At 38.0% G+C, this 26,512-nt stretch overlaps 2 protein-coding genes across 2 annotated transcripts in view; one reads left to right on the top strand and one right to left on the bottom strand.

The window, feature by feature from the left end:
* The window catches only part of LOC126457048 (DNA replication licensing factor Mcm7), a 63,057-nt gene extending 40,839 nt beyond the window's left edge, over positions 1 to 22,218 (bottom strand). The window contains exons 1-6 of the mRNA XM_050093038.1: positions 22,071 to 22,218; positions 21,890 to 21,993; positions 21,671 to 21,811; positions 11,433 to 11,557; positions 7,980 to 8,160; positions 6,308 to 6,445 (exon numbers count right to left, since the gene is read on the bottom strand). Of these exons, the coding sequence (XP_049948995.1) occupies positions 6,308 to 6,445; positions 7,980 to 8,160; positions 11,433 to 11,557; positions 21,671 to 21,811; positions 21,890 to 21,993; positions 22,071 to 22,101 (720 nt within the window). The 5' untranslated portion in view covers positions 22,102 to 22,218. The remainder of the gene's footprint in view (positions 1 to 6,307; positions 6,446 to 7,979; positions 8,161 to 11,432; positions 11,558 to 21,670; positions 21,812 to 21,889; positions 21,994 to 22,070) is intronic.
* Positions 22,219 to 22,445: 227 nt separating this feature from the next.
* Positions 22,446 to 26,512, top strand: part of LOC126457047 (mitochondrial import inner membrane translocase subunit TIM14) — a 51,101-nt gene continuing 47,034 nt past the window's right edge. The window contains exon 1 of the mRNA XM_050093037.1: positions 22,446 to 22,541. Within this exon, the coding sequence (XP_049948994.1) occupies positions 22,539 to 22,541 (3 nt within the window). The 5' untranslated portion in view covers positions 22,446 to 22,538. The remainder of the gene's footprint in view (positions 22,542 to 26,512) is intronic.

Genomic DNA, 26,512 nt, shown 5'->3' with positions numbered 1-26,512 from the left:
CCTTGGAAAAAGCACAGGTCACACCCACCTACGAGAAGGGTAGTAGAAGTGATCCACAAACATTGAATATCCTTGATATTGGTTTGTTGTAGAATCTTAGAACATATTCTGAGCTCAAAAATGACGTCTTTTGTACAATATAACCTCCTCAATGCCAACCAGCGTGGTTTCCAAAAATATCGATCATGTGAAACTCAACACACTTCTCTCACAAGACATACTGAAAGCTTTGGATCAAGTCAATCATCTAGATGCATTACTTCTCGATTTCCAAAAAGCATTAGACTCAGTACCATACCTATGCTTATTGTCAAAAGTATGAACATGTCGGATAACAAGTGAAATTTGTAATTGGACCGAGGACTCATTGTCTGATGTACAAGTAAGTTCAGGTGTGCCCCACGAAAATGTGTTGGGACCCTTGCTGTTCATGTTGTGTATCAATGACCTTGCAGACAATATTAACTGTAACTTCAGACATTTTGCAGTTATCTATGATGAAGTACAGTCTGAAAGAAGCTGCATAAATATTCAGTCAGATCTTGATAAGATTTCAAAGCAGTTCAAAGATTGCCTACATGCTTTAAATGTTCATAAATTTAAAATTGTGCACTTCACAAAAAACACCAAGATAGTATCCTATGACTACCATATCAGTGAGTCACTGTTGGAATCGACCAACTCATACAAATACCTGGATGTAACACTTTGTAGTGATATGAAATAGAATGATCACATAGGCCCAGTTGTCGATAAAGCAGGTGGTAGACTTCAGTTTATTGGTAGAACACTGGGGAATTGCAATCAATCTACAAAGGAAATTGCTTACATAAAATGTGTGTGACCAGTTCCAGATTATTGCTTAAGTGTGTGGGACCTGTATCAACTGGGACTAACGTGGTGTATTGAATGTATACAGAGAAGGGCAGCACAAATGGTCACATTCCCAAGAACAGTTTCAAGACCCCACACTATCTCATAGAGATAGTGAGGATAAGATTAGAATAACTACTGCACACACAGAGGCATTCAAACAATCACTCTCCCCGTGCACCATACCAGAATTGAAAGGGAATAGTAATAATAATAATAATAATAATAATAATAATAATAATAACTAGTACAACGGGATGTACTCTCTGACACGTACTTCACTATGGTTTGCAGAGTATAGATGTATATATGTATGCTCACAAAACCTAAGAGCTTGTTGTACAAGATGGACATTTGCATCCTTCTGTCCAGCACTAGTTCCCATAAACACCAGAAATGGACTCATGCTTTTCAACATATCCTCATACCGCCCATAGTTTCAAGGACTAAAAATACTAAATGTACATTCCCTCTATATTAAACCTTTGACTGCTACAGACATGCTCTCTGCATTCCGTGCTAAGTGTGGCTTTGTTGTCGCAGTACTGCTTGCCTAATGCTGCTGCCTGAGCTGAGAGAGGGTGTTCCAGCCTCTAGGGGGTACATACTAGCTGATTTTAAGAAAACCATTCAATGAAAAAAATTTATGTTTGTACATCTTACAATCAGACATCTTCACTCAATAAAGGTCTGAATTTCTGTTCGTTATGCATCAAAGTTACTGTGCTGCATCAAATTAAGTAAAGCATTGCATGAAATTTTAAGGAGCTTGCAGAGGTAAAAACACATTGCATAAAATTTGCATATGGTTGATTTTAGTTCATATGTTGCTGCATATGAAATGTAGATGAGATGTTGAATTTTTATTTAAAATGTAGAGCAGAGTGATATCTCATTTGGGGGTGTTATTCTGTTACCAGCTTTTATACCTAGCATATGGTCACAAGCTGCATTCCTAATTCTGTAACGGGGATTTTCTGAAAATGATAGCATCCAAAAATGCACTCCTGTTATATGATAAATACTCAAAACTTTCTTATTCACTAAGATATGGAAGTAACTCGTCCACAGAAGTGACATGTAAACACTTCAACACCGCTTAAGGAAAGCCCATAGGCCGTGTTTAAACACATCCTCAGCATCTGAGAAGTAGTGGAGCAGAATAAATTAATTCATCTACATAAGTCACAGAGTTAAGGCCTGTGTCTTCTATATGGGAAAAAAAGCAGTCAGAGACTAATTTTCAGAAGTAGTTCTAAGGAAGAAGAATGCTATAATAGTGTGGTATATCCTAAACCGGACATGTAATTTTTAATATAAAATCTTGTTATTGTACGTCTACAAGGGAGCAGTTGTCAAAACCTATACTTTCTATATGACCAGTGGTTGCTGAATGAATATGAAATACAGATCTTGTCACCTTCCTAGAGTAAACTTGTATTAGTCTGCCACTCCCATTACAACATAACCTTTACAATATTTTCCCCTTTGTTGTTCTAAATTTGTAACAAAGTATTTGTATTATGCTTCCTGACTGTTTTAAAGCTGTTCTAAGGGTTGAGTGATCTGGCCCCCTCCCTCCTCCTTCCAACCTGCCACAATCAATTGCTATTTCCTCTCTGCTGAAGTAACCTATTGTTAAGGAAACTAATGGTGCCGTGGTGTTTATAATGTTCCTATCAGCAGTAGTGGAAGTTGTGCCTATTAAAGGTTTTATTTTGTGGTTTTTCATTACCATTCGTAAATCACTCTCAAGGAACAAAATACTACGCACACGCTGCCCAAGATTTCTTTTCAATTACTTCATTTGATGCTCCATATTCAACCATCCATAATGGAGTGTTCATATGATGCCCCTTTCCTTGCGTGCAATTGCAGATGCACAGAAATGAAAGTGCATGCACAAAAATTTGTGGAAAGAATGCAACTATATATATAGGCATTCTCATGTCCACATATTGCCTCAATGCATAAGCAGTCTGCTGTGGATCTTCATCTTTGCTTGGGAGTTTGTGTTTACTGTGGTGACACACACACACACACACACACACACACACACACACACACACACAGTCAGTCTCTCTCTCTCTCTCAGGGACAATGAGTAAAACATTATCTAAACAACAAAGGAACAAGAAAAACAATGTAAAACATTATCTAAACAACAAAGGAACAAGAAAAACAATGTGACGACTTTTTGTTTGCAAATTTCAGGAGAAGGTAACAGCTAGATTTTAAGATTTTCTGCTTGGGAAACTGCAATGATAATGTTGGCAATAACATTTTGTTAGCTGGTAATTGGCGACTTACATATCAGTCTGAACTATTTATTAAGAATTTCAAAACAGAACATTTCAGTAATTACTCCTACAACAGAAATACCTGAGGGATGTTCTTAGTCATTATGTGGCAGTTAATTAACTTTCAATATGTCATTTGAATTTTATTTTATAAGGAAGTTTACACAACTTTAATGATGATTTAGATTAACATCCTCGGACATGACAAATTTGGGAACGTCACAGATGCCAGAATCCACTAGAACGAAGGTTGTGTTTTCCAATTTTGTATTTTTTTTTTTGCATTATCACAGTTCTTAACTTAAAATTTTAGTAATTTTTTGAGGAGCTACACAAAAGTTACCCCACAATATCTCTTGTTCAGATGTCAAGCTCCTCAGATGTTGTGCTATTAAAAAAACAAATCACAGAATGAATATCTGTCCACAGTTTTCATGAATTTGTAGGCTGCAACTTCTTCACTTTTTCCTACTTGGAGACATATATTATCTTATTTTTTACTGTACTAATGATCAGCGATGTTTTATCTAAGACCTAATGTTTAGGGCACCACATCTCAAATATTTATTCAAATAATCTTTAGAAGTAGCATTCTATGTTACTTCTCTTTCTGATCTATATATTTCAGCCTTCTTTCTTTGGAGTCAACAGACATGCGCAAAGGTGAGCAGAAAGAAGGTACTGTGTGGAAGCACCTTAAACCTTTGACTGCTCTGACTGTGTTAATGCACGCCACAGCTACTGTCCTCGGGTGCTCTCGATGCCTTTACATGTGCCTTTGATCCTTCCATCAGGTGCTCTAGACTAGACGTGTGTATACATGTTCCCTTGCTGCTGTCTTTGTGCTCCCGATGTTATAACATTGGCCTGCGACTCGGGTCTCTGTGTGCTCCACAGACATTAACATCTACAGCAGTCAGTTAGAATAGCCAACTAGCCGCTTTTCCACCCTGAGTGTTCAGCAGATTTCCATTGTTTGGCCTGTGTGCACCTGGTGCTGTGATCTTATTTGTGTTATTGTACAGAGAAAGAAATCATGAGGCTGGTGGCAGGCAATCACACCTGGAGCTTGGCATCACAGGATAAAAGTAACTACAGCAGAGCATTAGACACATCAATATAAAAACCATTGAAATAGTGTTGCTAGAGAGACTAGTTGCCAAGGTGATATCATTACATGTAGGTTATATTGCATTCTAAAGGTTGTAAACAGACAAAAGATCTAGATCGAAAGTTAAATAAATGAAATTTTCAGTTATTTAGCAATTACATCTTGTAAGATAACAACAAAGAGCTTTCAATTAAATCTTAATATCCCATACGCAATATTGTAAATATTAATGTGTGCAATGCCACAATATTCTTTTTTCATGGGATATTAAAAGTTATCGTTGCATCTGTATCTTGATATATACGAAGTTTTTAGTATTAATCATGCAGCAATTTATGCACCTGTTTGTGCAATCTGCACAAACGACCTTAAATATAAAAGCCAATATCTTGACAATGGTTGCACACATTGTTCAGCTCTCAACTTTAAATACAATTTCGATATGTTAGTTATATCTCTTACACAGCAATAAATTATGTGAAACGAACTTTACACAAAATCTGAGCAATGTGTTTTTACCTCAGCAAAATCTTAAAATTTTGTTCAATGTTTTATTTAATTGGATGTAGCACAGTAACTAGGGAGGGGGGGAATGCAGTCCTTTATCGAGTGAAGATACCAAACTGTACGATGTGAAATAATCATATTCTTTTGACAGGTAGTTTTCCTAAAAATCAGAGCCCAAATGACTGCTCAGCCACGGTGGTGACAATTCACAAACGCAATGAACAAATGTGGAGCCAAAAAGTTATTACTGCAGTTCCCAAAGACCGCTAATGTATTGGAGTGTGTCACCTATATATTCATCCTTTCCTCGAGTTATTACAGTTACGAATACATGCAGGACAGCAGATTTATGGAAGATTACTACTATGAAAGAACACTCAGTTACTGAGATGAATCCAAAGTGAAACATTTTTCGTCACAGGCTTCTAGAGGAGTTTTAAAGTCAAAAACTGTTGTTTTTAGAGTAATTGCATTTATTCTTTATTGGGGGATGGTGAAACCCAGAGCAGCAGACAAAGTTGTCAAGTCCAGCACTCCATGAGTATTCATGACAGTGGAGTCACACTGTGTGGCAGGACACGTACACAGATAACTGAGATAACTGCGTAGGGCAATAGCAAAGTCGCACTCACCACAGAATGGCGCAAGTACTTTTGTAGCAGTCAAATGGTTAAAGGAATGCTTCAGCCAACTGTTCATCACCTGTTGCCAGTATTTTTAAAAGGTAATCCCTCCATCATTCCCCTCCTCCTATACCCAGACTCTCTCACACCTAATTATTTCTGACTGACCTTCAATAGGTTGCTAATGTTAAAACAATTTTATTATCTGTGGCAGTATAATGTAACTCGACAGATAAAAAAACCTACTCACCCAGCGAAGGCAGCAGAACACACACATAAAAAAAAAGTTTTTCTTTGCAAGCTTTCAGAGCAAGATGCTCCACCTTCTGGCAAAAAGGTTGAAAGAGAAGGAAGAGGGGTGAAGGAAAAACATTAGAGAGGTTTAGGAAAAGGGATAGAGTTTGGAAACAGTCACAACCTGGGTCTGGGGAGACTCACCAGATGGGATGAGAAGGAAAGGCTCCTTCCTTCTCATCCTGTCTGATATGCCTCCCGTGACCTAGGTTCTGGGTGACTTTTCCAAACTCTTTCCCTATTCCTAAACGTCTCCAGTTCTTTTGCTTTACCTTTCTTCCTTCCCCTTCAACCCTTCTGCTCGAAGACAGAGCTCCGAAAGCTTGCAAAGTAAAACCTTTTTTTGTGTGTGTGTTCCACTGCTGTTGCTTGGTGAGTAGATTTTTTATCTATCCAATTACATTGCACTGCAAGTTATTTTCTTTGCACTCCTTAGCCTCTGTTGATGCTCACTGTAGATTTATCACCAATCAATGGCTGATTATAGAGATTGTGAAAGCAAGGATGTGAAAGAATAAGACAGAAAATATGGTAAAAATAGAAACTATTTCCAAACAGGCAGCTTTGGAGAGTGCACAGTATGAAATTAAAGAATTTACCTGCTCTTGAATCTTTAGTTCCTGAAACTTCACAAATTTTGATCCTCTGGTTTGTAGGTACAACCTCCCACCAGACTTATTGACACGGCAGTCATCACTGGGGCACAAACTAGCTGGCATGAAGCTCATTCCTGCCACCTGTAAATTAAAAACATGTTATTAATCACATGATATTTTGATAGAACAAGAAAAAGACTTTCACAGCTTAATTAAATTTTGTCCTTCTTACATTCTTTCTCTGTTTATGAAAAAAAGAAACCACTGGCAGTAAAACCCTGAGATGTATTTGACTCTCCAGTTACTGTTACTTTTATATAAGGCAATGAATCCATAACTTCTGAATAGTTTCTATATTCATTTTTAGATACCTTTCTTATGCCTGAAAAATCTGACCCTGCCAAAAACAAGTAATTGCAATTATACCAATAGCACTTCTATATGGGCTGCAAATATTTTGCAGAGGTACAATACATCCTAAAAAGGTATTTATTCTGTAAAGTTAATTGGTTCTTTACAGTTAATAGCAATACTTTGACAGTTCCCAAACTCTAATTTTACTTGTTACCTGAATCTTCTGTCAGTTCTTGGTTCTGTAGAACAAAAGCAAACTAGTGCCTTTTTAATTTTAATTTTACTCCATACACAACAAATTTTAATTAAAATATCCTTTGTGTAAAACTATATATAAACTATGGGAGAGGCAAAACACTTATACATAGCAGACTGTCACTGTCCTCACTCATCCAGCCTCCTCCCTGTTCCCATTCCAGAACTAACCAGCCGTCATTTCACCAACTCACCCAGTCTTTTTATTTATCTCCTTTCCACTACTCCCCCACCCCTGCCCTCCAACTAAACTGCAGCACTTCACTGTCTGCCACCCCCACCATACTATCCCTCCCCCTCCCCACCCCAGCCTCCTCCTTACCCCCACCCAATCGTCACTACCATCAAGCACTGGTGCTGCTGCTCGCAGTGTGGTTTCAGTTGCCCAAGACTGAAGTCGTGTGTGCAAGTTGCGTTTGAGTGTCTATTGTTGACAAAGGTCTTAATGGCCGAAAGCTGTAATTGTGAGAATCTTTTTGTCGTGCCTATCTGCGACTCACATCTCCACTACATGGTGAGTGGCAAATTTTCTTCTCTAATATTGTAGCAGACTGACATGTTGCACATACAGACGTATAACAGAAAAGAGTGAACACTTTAACGAAAACAGCTTTTGTCACATTTGTCTATGTGGCACACATCAGTCTACTGTAGGTGAATGGTTAATTTTCCCTTATTTTACATATTTTTCCATTAATGAATTCCCATCAATGCTTTAGATGTAAAACTAATTGATCATCAGAAAGCACAGATGATTAGTCAACCTTGTGCTGTACATGGGTACGTTCGATTATTTCTATTTGTCTGATCTGATTTCATATGGAAGCAGAAGTGCTTAATGACTATATTAATTTTGAGGAGTAAAGTACTGCTGTATCCTTTACTACTTCTACTTGTTCCTAATAACTTTTTACCTCTCTGAAATTTATTATATCATTGAAATTTACACATTTTTTATGCTAGCATCTACTAAGAACGTTTCTTTTTTTAATTTTAATGAAGAGAGCTTTATATCAATTACATTATACAAATAAACATTAGAAAGAGAAGGCATATATATACTTACAGGTTGGTAAGTTTCAGCACCACATTGATCACAACTGTAAGTAGCAACTGTCATAACTGGCTTCACTTCCGTACTCCTTGTAACAATTCCACGAACTGTTACAAGTTTTCCTATGTGATCTGCCTTTACATCTCTTATTGGAGTGGGCTTGGTTGCAGATAGGTCCTTGAAATATATTTCACTGAAAATAAATGTTTTCTAAAATAACAAGCATTACAGTTTCCAAATTTTGTATTGTATATATGCAATGTTAACCCATTCCAGTCGGGCCACAGTGAATGCTGCAAACCCTAGAAATCTTAAAACTTTTTTGACTTCTTTCTGTAGCTCCTGCTCATAAGACGAAGGAGAAAAGCAGAGTCCGCCTTTTCAGGTGTGCTATCATCAATTTCAAAACCATCATCGTCAATTTTGGAGCAGCTCCAGAATTTCTTCATCAGTCAAACTGTCTCCATTTTACAAGAAACTTTTGCTATCCAGATAACTACAGAAGCTGTAAGAGTACAGATGTTGATCTGGCATTCGATGGATCGAATCTTTCTCTTATGCTTTTTACTGTAGCACTGTGTGTCTCTTTGCTAAGGCACAGCAGCATCACTACGGTGATCCCCCATAGTTGTGAACGGTGCAAATTAGTGCCTAGAGATCGGTTGACGGGAGGCAGTGAGTCAGTCGCACTCAGCCATCACGAGGAAGCCAGCGCAGACACTGTGTTAAAAATATCAATTTTAGGATTATGAAACATTTAATACTGTAAAGGTGGCTGTACAGGAACAGAATGGCAATGCCCACCTTATTTTATACCATGAATGATAAGGATATGCATATGTAGTGCGAGGGCAGTTAGAAACCGTGTTGAATTGATTTGGAATCAAGGTATGAGTAAATTTGGCTGTCGGTGCTCCAAGAGTAAAGACAATCGAGACATCGCTGAAGACACCTTCCAACGAGACAAGTCCATGGAGAACTGCAATAGATGGCAAAATCGTCAATGAAAAGGGAGCCAGAGGTGCCTGGTGTGAGACATGCCATAGTAGGGTAATGGCGACAGCAAAGAGGACAACACTCAGGATGTAACCTTGAGACACACTGTTTTTCCAGGTAAAGGTGTCTGACAAGGCAGAACTCATACGTACCTTGAAAAGTTGACCTTTTAAGAATTCCAGAAGGAAACGGGGCATGTGACCACAGAAGACCCGTATGTAGAGTGTGTGGAGGATAGCACTACTCCAGCAGATGTTGTAGGCTTCCTCCAAATTGAGAAAAAAAAAAAAAAAAAAAAAAAAAAAAAAAAAAAAAAAAAAAAAAAAAAAAAAAGCGGCCACAGTTTTGTATTTCTGCAGGAAACCTTTCATGACTTGGGTTGACAGTGATGAGATCGTCAACTGCAGAATGCCGCGCTCGAAATCCACACTGCAGTGGTTAGTAAATTGTGAGACTCGAGCCCTCATACCAGCCAGGCATGAATCATACGTTTCATCACCTTGCAAACACAGCTGGTGAGAGAAATGGGGTGATAACTAGAAGGAAGGTTTTTGCCCCAGCCGGGCTTAGGTACGGGTATGACAGCTACTTCCTACCAGCATCTAGGAAACGTGCCCTCTGCCCAGATGCAATTGTATGTATGAACCTAACTTATCCTAAGGACACGGACACACACACACACACACACACACACACACACACACACATGAGGGAGGACTTGAACCTCCGCCGGGACCAGCCGCACAGTCCATGACTGCAGTGCCTTAGACTGCTCGGCTAATCCCGCGTGGCACTTAACTTTTGTAGGAGACAAAGACTTTAAAGAGCTTTTCTATCACCGGAGACAGTGGTGCAGTGCGTGCCTGCCTGAAGATAGCACTTGTTGAAGCAACATAACAATTTCAGACTCTAATGACAGATGGAAACTAATTTAAATCAGATAGCAACAAGAATGCGCACCAACCCCCCTCCCCCAAACACACACACACACACACACACACACACACACACACACACACACACAGTGTTCTGGTGCTGCAGTCTGATTGTTGGGTCAGGTGGGTGAGAGAAACAGGATGGTTAGCTTACACGGTCAAAGGCACGGGAAACTGCAAGTGTCACACAGAGTGGTTTAGCAGTACAAAAACAGGATAGGAGAAGAAACTGCAGAGAGGACAGTCTGGGTGTTGTTTAACACTTTTGGAAAGGAGCGGCATAGTTCCTGCATTGCATGGATTACACTCCAAAACAACAAGCAATATAGGAACGACATCGGCCATTTCTCAGTTCTGTAATGTTTTTTAAAGTTCGTATTCTGTCTGTCACCTGTACAAAGATACTTTATGATGTTCTTACTACCATGAGGAAACACAGACAGCAACACTTGTCACTTGAATTGGTGGAAAAGGAATACAGACAACATTGTATGTTACTTGCTTTGCAGTGTTCACATTTCCCTTACTGGCAAGTGCCACTCACTGTGCAGAGAGCATCGATTGTCATTTGCTACATGCTTCACATTTATTTTCAAGATGGCATTACAACATAGTAATGAAAAATAGAAAAATGCTAGCTAAAGATCTAGCTGACCTTTCATACTAAGGTAAATGTAACTACACAATTTTCAAGTAGTTTTATTTTTAGTACCAACAACTTCTAAATTCATCACCATTTAGGAAACAATGGATGAAAATTAATTCATTGCCATTGTGGAAACAATCCACATTCATTTCAATACACAACATGTTCATTAATGTAACTGTAAATTTCTTTGCAGTATTTCACACAAAAATGAGCCCCTTTTAAATGCAATAAACTGACATCAGTTCTGTGTGGTATAAAAACATTACCTGCCAGCTGGACTACTCTCTAGCTGTCCAGTCCTCAAAGTGTTAATGAAATGAAGTGGCAGGCATGGGCAACGGTGGGCACGGAAAAAGGAATACGAGAAATTCTTGGAGCAAAGGGAGTGCCATCAACAGAACACGAATAATTCATTTTCTGGCAGACAAACACCTGATTAAAAGCTTATCATTTGATACCCCTTGTCATCCTGCCATTGGTTATCTCCAATATGAAAGTATGACAAAATGGCGACATCTATCCTCTGTTGCATTGAGTGCAGCATAAGGTCAGCACCTAACTTTGGCCCCTGCTGGATGAGTAGTTGATTTGGTACGGGCTTAAGTACTATCCTACAAGCTTAAAATCAAACCATACGTACTCTAACAATAGGAAGAAGTTTAGAAATAAGAACAATGTGCCAAAATTGTTGGAATCAGTTTCCTCTTACACAGACTGTAACACCAAATGTAATGTAACAATACTACTATTGTAACTTACATGACTTATGGCATTTATCTGTTTCAATAAGAATGAATAAGAGCGGCACTGTTTGATACTCGAATATAACTTTCACATATGACGACAATGAAAGGGTATATAGCTGGTCAAATTCCCAATACTTACAATCTCCTCATTAGTTCAGGAGGATACTTGTTTTGTGGATTCCGTTGTTCACCTGTTTGTCGTAAGCGTTGTTCTAACATTTGCCGATGCTCAATGTAAACATCTAATGAGTCTTTGGCTGTTACCTTTAAAAACCAAGAGAGAAAACAAAATTCTATACAAGTTTTACACACAGGAGGAGAAACAAATCTGTAGGAAGGAAATATTAGTGCTCCACTAAATAGTAACACGCAAAGACAAATGATTGAACAAGTTATAAAAAAAATATCTACAGGCAATGTTACTCTTACTTCTATTTTTACTGCTGCTCCACTGTGGAAATGTCTTATTTATACAAAAAAAGCACTGTAAAATTTTTAAATCTCTTATCAACACAATTACATTATAATATGAGGAACAAAAAATGACTGCCAAAATGTGGTACACAGACAAAGCTTGTTAATAAAAATCACTGACACCCACGGGTACTACTATTAGAAAAACAACAGTTATACAGCAAAAAATAGGAAGCAGCAGCATTTCTGAAAATATCAGCTTTGTTATTGATTAACTCTAATTTAGCAAAAGCATGAATTAATTCATTATGAAGATTACGTTATTATTACTTCTTAGTCTTGTGTCAACGTAAACCTTGATTTGTTCCATATTCCTTAAGTTGTTCTTGAAGGCATTTACAGATCACGATATATGGGGGAATCAAAGTTGGGTCAAACTGGATGATCTGATGCTTTTATAGGCAAAATGCCTCACGAGTTGTAGTGGCAGAGTGCTCTAGAGAGATCTTGGAGAATATTGTTAAGTTTTCAAATATGCTATTGTGATAAGGGGAAATTTCAATTTGTCAGCTATACAATGAGAGTGAAATGCAATTATAACTGGTGCCAGGGACACGCATTCATCTGAGATTGTTTTGAATTCCTTATCACAAAATTACTTTATATGATGACAAACTAAAATCTATAAAATATTCAGCTGTGAAGGACTAAGATGTGAAGAAAAACTGAACAAAATTCACAAGCAATGTATAATATGCCTTTCACAAGTATTTGCAGGGCAAGTTTATGAGAGAGGCTATAACCAACTGCGGTACAATAGCTGTGACAAAGTTGCCATGGCAGCAAGGATAGCTTCACCATAGATTGAAGTGAAGTCAAAGTCAAGTTCACAAGCAAAAGCTGACTGAAGCCAAAATGAGAACCAGAAAAGCAATGTGAGAAGCATTCAATGAATTAGAAAGTAAAAATGTTGCAAACTGTTCTACTAAAAATCTAAGAAGCTTTGGACTTACATAAAATCAGTAAGCAGATCAAAATCATCTATGTGGTTGCTCAGGCACCTTAATGACACAAGAACAGAAGACTGTAGAGAGAACTCCAAAATACTGGATTCAGTACTCTGAAATTGTTTCACACTGGAAGAGTATGATGTAGTTTCTCCTTTCAATCATTGTGCCAATGCCAAAACGGCGGATATTCAGATACATGACTGTGGAATAGAAAATCAACTGAAAATGCTTGTTAATCTGGACTACATGAGAGACCCATGAGGTTGAGAATTTGCTAGCAGTAGTATATCATGGGTCGCTGGAAGAAAGGCAAGCAATTAGGAAAAAAGCACACCATTCCCACTTTTTAGAAGGGCCATTGAACTCATTCCCATAATTATAGGCCTGTATTGCTGACGTTGTGTGACTCAGTGTCAGGCTACGAATCCAAAGGTCTTGGGTTTGATTCCGTGTCAATCCTAGGATTTTTATCTCTCACTTACCACCTCAGGCAATGTCTGTTGATTTGAAAAATGCCGAGTTGCTCTGTGGTTCGGAATCCATGTTAAACTGTCGGTCCTCCTACAATTGGCTGGGTAAGCAAGTACAAAGGTTGGAAGTAAGTCAACGACAAACCCCCTCTAACTGTAAAGCAGTGTGGTGTCCAAAACAATCTTCGGCTTGGTGACTGCTTTACTTTTTATTGCTGATGTCAATTTGTTGTGGAATTATGGAACATGTTCTGTGACCACGCTTTATGATGTTTATGGAAAATTAAAAAATCTCCTCTGTAAAAGCCATTATGGATTCTATAAATGGAGATGTTGGGAAACACAGCTTCATCTGCTCCTCTATGAAGCACTGGTTGATAACGAGTTCCTTGCCTTCTGGAAGGGTTTCTGACAGGTCTGCACTGTTTTTCAGTGAACAAAATACTAGCTCACTGAGTATCGGACAGATTTATGATTTGATTCAAGAGTTCCTAAGAAACAGAACTCAACATGTTATTGTTAACGGGATGAAATAGACAGGTGTAAAGGAAATTTCTGGAATACCCCAAGGTGTATTATAGGACTATTACTGATTACAATATACGGGCACCTCAAAAATACTTTTACAAACTTTGGGGACAGGTTCCTTACACCAAAACAACAAAAAAGTTAATATAAACATGTCCAAAAACCCTTCATTTTTTAGTTGTTGATGAAAGTCCACAATTCAGGTAACTAGAGTTCATCAACACGAGAACTCATAACAAATGCTCAAAATGCACTTGTCTACCTTCTAAACATGCATATACTCATCGAATCATGAACATTTAAACTGATGCCGATGTCTAGCCTGTGCTGCACCATAAAGATCTCTATCAGCCCATATGTGTTGGTTGTGGAAATTTATTACACCATCACTTCCAAACTCTGCCTCTTCTACAAACAAAACTAAAGAAACAAACAACAGATTGGCAAAAGTTCTCCAATGGTATGCCATTGGTAGGCGTAAGGTACTTCACATGTTGAAGATGGTATGGATACATGAGTTGTTCATGAAGTATCCTCCATATTGAACTTGGATAGGTGCCTCATACAAGGGCCACTAACTTGGTTGTAACTAAAAATCATGGATGCGTACTTACAAAATGTATGTCCTGCCATGTTTGAAGGGAGCTCTTCCAGGTAAGACTACCTGTAGTACTTGGACACAATGGACACACTGGAGATAGGCAAACTATGAATGTAAACAAGTCTCCCTGGTAGCACAACACCATCTAGGTATAAAATTCAAATGGAAGCGTAGGTAAATGAAGTAGTTGGGTTGTACTGCAAAGCCATTCAACTCAACTTTCCATAATAATCAGAAAAATGAAGGATTTTTGGACATACGTTTACATGGACTTTTTTCTTGTTTTGGTGTATGGGACCCATCCCCAAAGTTTGTAAACTATTTTTGAAGTACCCAGTATACAAATGGTCTAGTGGATAACATCAGAAGCTCTATGAGGCCCTTTTTTTTTTTTTTTTTTTTTTTTTGGGTAGGCAATGCTGGTGTCCACAGGACAATTGCAAAGCCAGAAGACTGGCAAAATGCAGAAAGGCCTGCACAGCATCAATGGTTGGTGCAGGGACTGGCAATTGGCACTGAACGTAAATGACTGTAAAAATGTGCTAAAATGGCCAAAGAGATCCATTACTATTCAATTATGCTGTTGGTGTAAAATCACTGGAAACATAACTGTAAAACGCTTACAATTAACTATCTGGAGCAAATGAAAGTGAAATAACCACATAAAGCAAGACTGAAGGAAAAGCAGATGCCTGGCTGAGATTCATTGGAAAATGCTTGAGGAAATATGATTATTCAATACTGTTAATCGATCTACGACCCTTAGCAAGTAGGATTAACAGGAGAGAGAGAGAGAGAGAGAGAGAGAGAGAGAGAGAGAGAGAGAGAGAGAAGATGCAACAAAGAACATTTCATTTCACAATCGTTTAGCAAGCGCAGTAGCGTTATACAGATGCTCAACACACTCCAGTGGATGTTCCTGCAAGATAGGTGTTGCATGTCATAGAGGTTACTGTTGAAATTCCAAGACTGCATGAGTGTACCCCCCTCCGGTCATGTCTCGCAAAATGATCATGGAATGGTGGGGGGTGGAGGGGGAGATGATAACCAGAGAAGTTAGAGTGTATATGGAAGTTCACATGCATCATTTGCAAAAAAGAGCTAAAAAGGAGAAAAATGATAATGGTCTCAGATGTACCTTCCACCGCAAGCCTTATAGTGGACTATGGAGTGTAGATGTAGACTCAGAACTTGTTTCATCCTATGTCTTTGCCTTCCTCTAAGTTGGAAACTAATAACCTTGAAAATTCTATGGCACCTACAATTTAAGATAAATTCTGAATCAAAGAAAGTACCACTTTCTGGAGGTTAACACACAAAACAATATTTCACATGTAAATATGAATAGTGAAGATCATGATACAATATCTCCATGATGTTACTGCTTATCGCTCTTACAAGCATTAGAGAAAGCAACTTTCTATTAAAAATCCATGAGTGTCTTTTGTGCCTCCAAGTAAATCACCACCCAACGAGTGTGTGTGATGTTAATGATCTACGGACTGTGAAGAGGGCGGAATTCTAAATTTCCAAATATGCTGCGCACTGCAAAAGTACAGAAATAGGTGACTGTCACAGCACCTGCTAACACTGGCCGAGCTCACTCCTATTACAGAAGTGGACACTGTGCTTTCAAGTCTCGTTTATCTTTATTGTGTTGCTTGTTTTGTTTTCATGACAATGAAAATGTTCTTGACATCCCGATATTTTTCATAATAGCATTTTACTACAAGAAAGACAAAATATCTGAAAGCACAAAATGTTTTTATGCTTTATGGAGGAAAGGCCATACTACACATAAATAAGAAAGTCAATAGATAAAATTGTCTGAACAAAAATTATTTCAAGGGTGAAAAGTGTCAGAATTATCTGACAAGAAAAATATTTTTCGAAGTTATTTGGCATATTTAGATATCGTATGGTGTATTTGCAAGTAATGTTTTCTCGAGTACACACACACACACACACACACACACACACACACACACACACACACACACACACACAGAGAGAGAGAGAGAGAGAGAGAGAGAGAGAGAGAGAGAGAAGTTCAAGCTATCGCAACCCATGGTTGCTTCATCAGGAAAGAGTGAAGGAGAGGGAAAGACAAAAGGGTGTGGGTTTTATTTTGTTATTGTTTCTATCAACGTACCAACGCTCTCATTTGGTAAGTTACAGAAAGTGTGTGTGTGTGTGTGTGTGTGTGTGTGTGTGTGTGTGTGTGTGTGTGTGTCTATATATATATAAACAAAGATGATGTGACTTACCAAATGAAAGTGCTGGCAGGTCGACAGACACACAAACATACACACAAAATTCAAGCTTTCGCAACAAACTGTTGCCTCATCAGGAAAGAGGGAAGGAGAGGGAAAAGACGAAAGGATGTGGGTTTTAAGGGAGAGGGTAAGGAGTCATTCCAATCCCGGGAGCAGAAAGACTTACCTTAGGGGTAAAAAGGACAGGTATACACTCGCGCGCACACACACACACATATCCATCTGCACATACACAGACACAAGCAGACATTTGTAAAGGATCTCTGCCCAAACTCTTTGCCTTTACAAATGTCTGCTTGTGTCTGCGGATGTGTGCGTGTGTGTATGTGTGTGCGCGTGCGGGTGTATACCTGTCCTTTTTTCCTCCTAAGGTAAGTCTTTCTGCTCCCGGGATTGGAATGACTCCTTACCCTCTCCCTTAAAACCCACATCCTTTCGTCTTTCCCTCTCCTTCCCTCTTTCCTGATGAAGCAACCGTTGGTTGCGAACGCTTGAATTTTGTGTGTATGTTTGTGTGTCCATCAACCTGTCAGTGCTTTCGTTTGGTAAGTCACATCATCTTTGTTTTTAGATATATTTTTCCCACGCTTAGATGACACTTTTCCTATTCTTTCAGTTCTCATCAGGAAAATAGGGATTTTGCCATATGACATTTGACAAGAACATCTGCTACAAATTTTTCTTTGGCCATTAATAAACTATTATAACTTGTTCCTACATTTTGTTACCATATTTCAGTTTTTGCTTAACAACAAAAGCTCCTCATAACTTAATTTTCCTTTGTTCAGGCGCAAAACTGCACAGTAGACAGCTTTCACAACACATACAACCCTGTCATTGTTGTGAAAATGAAAACTTGAGGCAGACAAAGACTCAGTACAGGAGGAAAAAACCAGTGGCAGAACAGTAGACTAACTTTTCTCAAGTAGTAAAACTGGAACAAGAAAGCCAGTCACGGAACAGGGGCTTTAGAGATCTTTCATTTATGAAGCAGAACCTCCATCTTTATGAAATAAATGATGATATCTACAACCAGTGCCGTTCAGCATAGCTGATCGGGAGCGCAGAACAGTGAAAAGTAAACAGAGACAGGTGAAAGCAAGTGAAAGAATGCGGGCGATGTCAGCGAGTCCCAGCCATCAGCACATTTAGACATGACAGAAGCAGCAAGCAGCTCTAATAGCAGGCCCCCAGCACCACCTTGTTTTAATGCTGTATGGGAAGACCTATACCTTCTCACTGAACATGATGCTTGTGTAAGAAAATTAGTTTGTCACAGGGTATTAACCCATATAAAGAAATTCAATTTAAGACACAATTATGAAGGTGAATTTATTAAAGAATGCCTTGAAGCCACGGGAGAAGAGCTGTGCCCACCTTTGTCCGCAGCTACAGTACATGTCATTTTCTCGGCTGAGTGCAATGTGCGGAACTGAAGAACTAGAAGATTTGGAGGTTCAGCTGACAATGAATATTATAGATAGCATTGCATTTTCTTTGTCTTTAGATGACTCTTGACTTTTCAGACACAGTGTCGCGCATATTTTCACTACGACAGTAAAGAAAATGCTAGAAGTTCACAAGGACACATCAGGTCTCATCCCACTGAAGGACACAACAACACGTCGAAAAGACATGTTTGATGCACTTGAAACGGTTATGGAAAAGTTATGTCTGCTGTGCGAATTACAACTTCCATAGCTACAGACGATACACCAGCTCTGACTGGCAAAATCAGTGGATTAATAGGTTGTGTCCAGAGAAAAATCAAGCAAATGTTGTCACTGCTGCACATTTTGAAGAGTATACAAATTTTTTAAGAAAACCGCATACTTTATTTATTTATTATCATCCCAATGATCACATTTGTGATATAGGATTTGTCAGGGTACATTTTAACAACTATATAATATCTTTACAAAATTTGTATCTGTGCTGAATTCATATTAATTTATCTTATGTTTAGTACAATATACAACTAACAAGTGTTTTTATAACATAATTTATTATGCACTGATGTAATTTCATTTGTCACATTAACTTAAACATATATTTTATACAGTTGCGCAGAGATATTCGCTTATGCTGTAATAGCATTTGTCAAGCATGTGTTTCTTTAGAACAGTTTTAAATTTATCCTCATTTTCCAGCTCTTTGATATGTTTTGGTAGTGCATTAAAAAGTTTGATGCCTTGATTACATGCATGTTTCTGGCTTCGGGTCCTTGTTACAGCTTGTATGCGGAGATCTTTACATTGCCGTGTATTGTAATTGTGGAAGTCTGTATTGGCTTTCATTTTGTCCTGATTTCTTTTGATCACCAACAGACATTTCAGAATGCATAATGATGGAATTGGCCTACAATGTGTTTGAGGTGGGCTGTTGGTCATTATCCGAATAGCACGTTTTTGTAATTTGAAAATCTCATTTAGACGACAATTTGTTTTTCCCCAGAATACTATCCTGTAGGATGCAATGGACTGAAAATAGCATAAATATACTAATCTGGTACAGTCATTACTACATACTGAATTTGAAACAGGATTCACTGATTTTACACACTTGGAAACAGATTAAGAATTTTTGGTGCTCCATACTTTGTGAACGGCAATTCTGTAAGCCACCCACTCCAAATGGAAATCATAGATCTTCAGTGCAATTCAGAGTTGAAAGATAGCTACCATAGCAGAAAGGCTAAGTGACTCTTACAAACATCTATCACAGAAGCATTACCCAGAACTTCATAGACCTGCAGCACGGATGCTGAGCCTGTTCGGAGCAATGTATAATTGTGAGCAAATCTTTTCCCTAATGAAACTGTGTAAAACACAACCAAAATGCTCCATACCAGATTATTGTCTCAACTACGTTTTGAGATAGGGCTGTGCTGAATCAATCATCCCCAACATAGAAGCTCTTACGCAAAGAAAAGTAAATAAATGTAGAAAGCAGTAATAGAAAAATGAGATGGCTTAATTTTGCACATTTTCCTTGTTTTTCACACTCCTAGTTTTTGCCTACCAGTTTGCCATCATCTATTAATTTTTGTATATAGTATGTATTTACATTCGTTTAGTCCTTTTGTTTACTGGCATGGTTTTTCTTGAATTTAAAAATCTGTTTGGCAGTAAGACTATTGTAATAAGAATCTTCATTAAATGTACAAGATGTTTAATTAGAATTGTGGTTCCTTTGGTATGCATATCCCTAATTGCCAACCCGAGTATTGATTTACTTGTGACTGAACAATTTCAAACCCTGTCTTCTATTTACAACACCACAGTCTTAAACAAAAAGAGAATAAGCCACCTTTGCACAGCGCCACTTGGCCGTCACTGTGAAGCGAACAGTCAAGTGCTCCACAGTGCCACTCACAGAGCTTCAATGGAGCTGGAGCAAAGAGCGGTACCTTAAACAGCCCTGAATACATACACAGTACTACCGTACTAGTGGTAAGGTTACCTAACAAGCTAGGAAATGAATAAACGGCATGTCAGTGTTAGACATTAGGGCAGCATACTTCATAACAAAATGGAGTGGCCATTCAAAAACATAAAAATTGTTTTTATTCAGTTGATGAATATACTGGGGATTGTATGGAATCAGTTCTGCCCTTTTATCATCCTCGGTGGGATTTTCAAACAGCAATACAACGTCTACCACAGGTCTGAGTATCAAAATAAACTTCAGCCCCTGCTGGGCTGGAGCTCACCACTGGGAGAGTGCTATCATTTATCTCTGATGCATGTGCAGTCTTTCACAAACAAAATGATGGAACTGAACAATGAGTTTGTCACTCCCATCAGCAAAATGCAAATTTAGTAGGAAGGGCATACACAATGTAATGCTATGAAGAAGGACCTGTAGGGTTGTGCTGGGGCTCTTATGCTAGGATCTACGACAGTCAATCCAAAAATGATAATAATAAAATATAACACCTTGATAGTCTCAGAAACCAGAGCGACTTGCCAGTTATATCCCTCAGTTTGTGACTGATACTGATAAACATTTTTTCAAAACCTTGGTCACAAAAACTGATTCGAAACACCATATTTGCAGTATACCTACAGTAGCAGACATATGTCATGCCTCAGAACAATAAGATTAGCTAAAGGCACAATACATCACCAACAGACTGATGACACCAACATGACAGGTATGAGTTTCAGTAAATGGGCAATGGATGAGGTCACTAACAATGAGAAAACGCTAATAAGGCAACAATAGAAACTATGAGAACCTCCATAGGAATAAGGCATTTTAGAAAAGGATGTTCTTGAAACATAGTAAAAACATTAAATAACAATGAAATAGAAGAGCTTGTTACCAGGCACATAATTGTAACTAGGAATATTCAAGGAATAAAAAAATACTGTTATGACAAATTGGTTGGTCTCACTATTTCACAACCAAACAGTCACCTTCCAAGGCTCAAGCTACACTACATATTAACGTCAACACAACTGTCATAAAAATAAGTGCACAACAGAACAGCAATATTGCAAATTTCAACAATCTCGTTACCACCATCAATATGACTAGGCCTGTAGGGCATTGTAGTCTTCAAACCAGCCTTTGGTTGATGGCAGCTCTACCTTAGCAAAGAGATCTTTACTATTATACTTGGATAATTTTGTAACTGCTTCTAGTGAAATTGGAATGGCTAACAAAGCTGTATTCTGAAAGCCATTTAATCTTAAATGGCAACTTCACAGTGGTAGTCTCTTCTATAAACATACATGCAATACTGAAAATTCGCCAATCTCAGTGTGTTATTTGCCACTTCCATATTTATCTCTCTTTATTTACCATCACCTACATTTATTTTGAATACTGCTACAATGTAGGAGAATTCACAAAGTGAATATCGGACAAGAAAAAAGTCCCAGTACCACTTGACAAGATTTTTTGAGAATTGGTTACTCTAACTCATCAAATCACTTATTAATTTCCAATGTAACATCTCTTACTAATCGATCAGCACATAACTTAGTAGCTTAACCAATTCGAGGGAAATTGGTGTAATTTACGAGCTGCAAAGCTGTAGCATCCTTATTAAACGTATGTTTTGAACCCACCTCATGCTCTTTATAGTCCGGTAATAATTCTTCCACTACTTCAGAGAATATGTTCACATATCTTCGAGTATTCATTATAACTGATTCCATAAATGTTGAGTCGAACTCGTACAAATCGTCCAGTTCTATGAACATTGCAACCTACAACAGACGGTCAAACATTATGTACAAACTGAGATATACTATAGCATATAAAAAGCTGCAACAGCACATTCTCACCTGATCTCGGTGAGCTAATTTTGTCAATTGTTGGGCGTACTTAAAATCTTTCATTCCATCCTCGTCAACTGATGCAAATTCGACGAGAAACTGCCTTGCCTTTTCTAAAAATAAATATGCCAATAGAAGAAAGCAATGAGGAATACGTAAAGCAGAACACACATATTTCCATTATTTATACCTTTATCACTGGCATAATCCTTCCCTGCCATGCTGAAGGCTATTTGTCCTTATTTTATAATTATTGCACACTTAGAAACCTTATTAAAGGAAACAATAACAGATAAATCTTCAACACGACAAGTTCGAGCTTATCCCGCCTTTCGACAACACGCAAATTTTGGCGGTAAACCTAACAAGCACAGCAACATCTGCATTTAAAAATTCCCGAAGATTACATGAACTGTGTAACATGTTGTACATCTACCATTTACATAGCTAAAAATGTTCGTAATTTCATCTGAATGTGATACTTAATTATCAGTCAGCTATGTAACTCGATTGAAAAATTGAAGTTTGACTACACATTTTGGTAAATTTAGTGTTGCGTGACAAGGGACAAGTGACTTTCGCTATCCGTGCATGATGGTGTTTCGTAAATCAAGAAGTATTAAGTGAAATCACGGTTTGAAGGAATTATTTGTCTGTTATGGTATGTTTTCTTGCGAACTAAGTACAAAATTAATTTATTGAGTTAATGTTATTTTGTGACAGGCGTGGTTTCATATGTAAGGTGTGAGTGATTTCTGAGAGCCTACAGCAGAAGTGCGTGTTTTTATGCAATGATAATGCTAGGCGTGTTTTCTGCGTGATTTTTGCTATGACATAAGGCTGTTACACTTGTAGCACTTTATTTACTCCTTGTAGGTGGTGGTTTCCAAATATTTGAAAGCTAAAGTGTTGTCTTGCTAGGGTTGTGCAAGGATGAAGATATCGCCGGCGTAGCTTTCATCATTCACGTGTGCGCTCTTCTGGTTAGAATAAGTACATGACAGAGCATCATTTCTTATTGTTTCCCTTGAATCTTGTCGCTCATGAGGAATGGTTTGCGAGTAAAGCCGTTTAGATAATTTCTTTAATCACACCGGGAGTGTGAGGCCGGCGAATATGCATCACCCTCGTAATTTTTCTATGGTAATGGACGGATATGAAAATTCACTGCTTCAGATTTCACGATTCTCTTGGATAAGTTGAACAAACCTTACGGAATTTGTATTATCTTAGCCAAAAATAAAATACAGCTACACTCTATCATCATGTTCAGTAAAGCCCATCATGAAGGACCACCAGGGATGCCACCAATTTTTAGAAGAAATTGAAAGTAATGAACATTTTCTATTTTCATTTGTACTTAAAAGGATTCTTAGTGTCTTGCTCGGTTGTAGGGGAAAAAAAAAATCTCCATTGCACAGACATCTCTGAACCACCTCTGTCCCCTCCATAAGACATTTGTATTGGGCATTTCCACTTTCCTACACCCCAAAGTGCAAACTGAAGTTCTTTCTCTCCACCAACTGGAAGAGCAATCTAAACATCACCTTAAAATGTTTTCCAGTTTACTGTTGTCTTACTTGTGACACAATTTTAACAATATCTATCATATTGTCAACTGACCTCCGCCCAAAATCTAGTTTGTTATTATAAAAGGTCAGTCAAGTTCAGTAGCGCTGCAAACTGATCAAACACCTATTACTCTTCACCTGCCTTCTATGGTAAAAACACTTTTTTCTGCAAACAGTCCTTGTGTCCAAAGCCGTCCATACGTCACCACAGAACTTTCCCAGTCCCAGCTCATACCTGTATTCATGCCTGACCCATCCTCCCAACCACCCCTGGTTATCTTTCAAGAATTTCTTTCCTCTAACCAGATGTGATACTTTCCCAAGTCCCGTACAAGAACACAAATCTTTCGACACTTGAATGAAGAGCCATCTATTACCCCAAAACATGCATGAATTTAACATCTTCCATACAGACAGAGGTTCCACCATTGTTGTGATGAACCACAGCGGCTGCCTGATAGAATGTAGGCCTGTCACTCACCTTTCTAACCCATCCATTTGTAAGTCCTGCTATAATAATCCCATCCCAGATTTCAGCCTTAACCACAATCCCTACTCAAGTCTCTAGGTCAATTCCATCTCTTTTCTCACCCCAAGTATCCCCCCCCCCCTCCCCCAACATGCCACATTACACATCTATTCTCTAATGCTTCCATAAACCTATAACACCAACCACTGTGGCTGTCACATTGTAGCTGAGTGTTGTGCTTTAGCAATAGACAAAGATGAGAATCTGAAATCTATTAAATCTAAGTACAGGAGGGTAATAAATTGGTCAAAAATTGAGAATTTTAGGAGATTACTCAAAAACATGAACTGATCAGATGTTTACTATATTTCTGACTCAAATGAAAAATACAAAGCATTCATTAATAAAGTTGCTTCCTCATTTGAAAATTATTTTTCCCTAAAGGTAATGCAAATCAAACGGAAGTTTAAAAATAAACCATGTATTACACAGAGAATAAAGATATCATGTGGGACAAAAAGAGATTGTATGTACTATCTAGGAACAACACTGATGTTAGCATTGCAATGAATTACAGAGAATACTGCAAAATATTGAAGCAATACCTAAGCAGCTTTATTATGAGAAAAAGATAATTACGCCCAGCAACAAAATAAAAACTCTGTGGGATATAGTGAAGCCAGAGACAGGTGAGGACAAAAAGGAAGAAGAACAGATAGTTCTAAAAATAAATAAGACAATGAGAACAAGTGCATGTTGTGTTGCAAACCTCTTAAACAAGTACTTTGTTTCTATTATTGACAGCTTACAGTTATCAGGTTTAGTGAACAACATAATGGAATATCTGATAGCAGTCCTTACAAATAACTTCAGTAAAATGGAAATGACTCATCTCCCAAAGAAGTCAAGTCTATCATAAAATCCTTAAAATCAAAGTATTCTAGTGGTTGAGATATATCAATGAAGTTAGAGTGCTCATGTGAGCCGAGTTCTGTCTCAAGTTTTTTCTGTAATCAATTTCTTATCAGCAGAAAATTTCCAGGCAGACTAAATTGTGCTGAAGTTAAGTCTCTTTTTACAAGAATAGAGATAAAGAGACACCGTTGAACTATTGACCAATTTCACTTTTGCAGTCTTCTTCAAAACTATTTGAAAAGATTGTGTTCAAGCACCTTCTTAAGCTGATGACTTTAAATGATGTTCTTTCCAAGTCACAGTTTGGGTTCTTTAAGGGTTCTGATATAGAGATGTTTGAGAACATACTTAATTCATTAGATGGGCTACTGGCATATTCTGTGACCTGTCAAAAGTCTTTGACTGCCTGAATCACAGCATTCTTTTAAGTAAGTTTAAATGTTCTGGTGTCCCTGGCAGTGCTTTGAAATGGTTTGAGTAATACCTCACTAACAGGAAACAAAGGATGTCATTACGAAATACCTGTGGAGTAAGCAATCTGTCTTTATCTGACTGGGAATTAACTACATGTGGTGTTCCTCAACGTTCATCTTGGGCCATTGCTTTTTCTTGTGTACATTAATGACCTCTCATCTGTTACAGTGCCAGATGCTAGGTTTGTTTGCAGATGATACAAACATTGCAATAAATAGCAGGTCAAGTACAGATTTAGAAATTATAAATGGTTTAAAGCTAATTCACTGTCATTAAACTTTGAAAACACCCACTTTATGCTGTTCAGGACCTGTAAGAGATTTTCTTCCAGCATATGGGGTATAACACACGAAGACGTGCAGATCAAAGAGGTTGAAAGTGTTAAATTTCTGGGATTACTACTCGATAATAAATTCAGTTGGGAAGTGCTTACCACAGAATTGCTGAAGTGCCTAAACAAGTCTGTATTTGCAGTGCAAAATGCTGTCAGATACAGAATATATAAATATAAAAAAAATTTGCATACTTCGCTCACTTTCATTCTATTTTGTCATACGGGACCATATTCTGGGGTAACTCGTCAAACTGAGCAAAAATTTTTAGAGTGCAAACGTATGTAATAAGACTCATTTGTGGTGTAAATTCAACAACATCACACAGAAACATGTTCAAGGAAATGGGTATTCTAACCAATGCTTCTCAGTAAATTTGTTTCTTAATGAAATTTTTTGCAAATGATATGTGTCTATTTCCATCCAATAGCTCAATACAGAGTATCAATGCTAGGAATAAGAAGAATCCACATAGAGACCTAAAATCTCGTACCTTGGTCTAAAAAGGGGTCCGTTGTTGTTGTTGTTGTTGTTGTTGTTGTGGTCTTCAGTCCTGAGACTAGTTTGATGCAGCTCTCCATGCTACTCTATCCTGTGCAAGCTTTTTCATCTCCCAGTACCTACTGCAACCTACATCCTTCTGAATCTGCTTAGTGTATTCATCTCTTGGTCTCCCTCTACGATTTTTACCCTCCACGCTGCCCTCCAATACTAAATTGGTGATCCCTTGATGCCTCAGAACATGTCCCACCAACCGATCCCTTCTTCTGGTCAAGTTGTGCCACAAACTTCTCTTCTCCCCAATCCTATTCAATACTTCCTCATTAGTTATGTGATCTACCCATCTAATCTTCAGCATTCTTCTGTAGCA

The sequence above is a fragment of the Schistocerca serialis genome, chromosome 2 (genome assembly GCF_023864345.2).
Source record: "Schistocerca serialis cubense isolate TAMUIC-IGC-003099 chromosome 2, iqSchSeri2.2, whole genome shotgun sequence".
Taxonomy (NCBI): Eukaryota; Metazoa; Arthropoda; class Insecta; order Orthoptera; family Acrididae; genus Schistocerca; species Schistocerca serialis.
The sequence above is the reverse complement of the archived record's forward strand: the minus strand, read 5'-3'. Positions and strand labels throughout refer to the sequence as shown.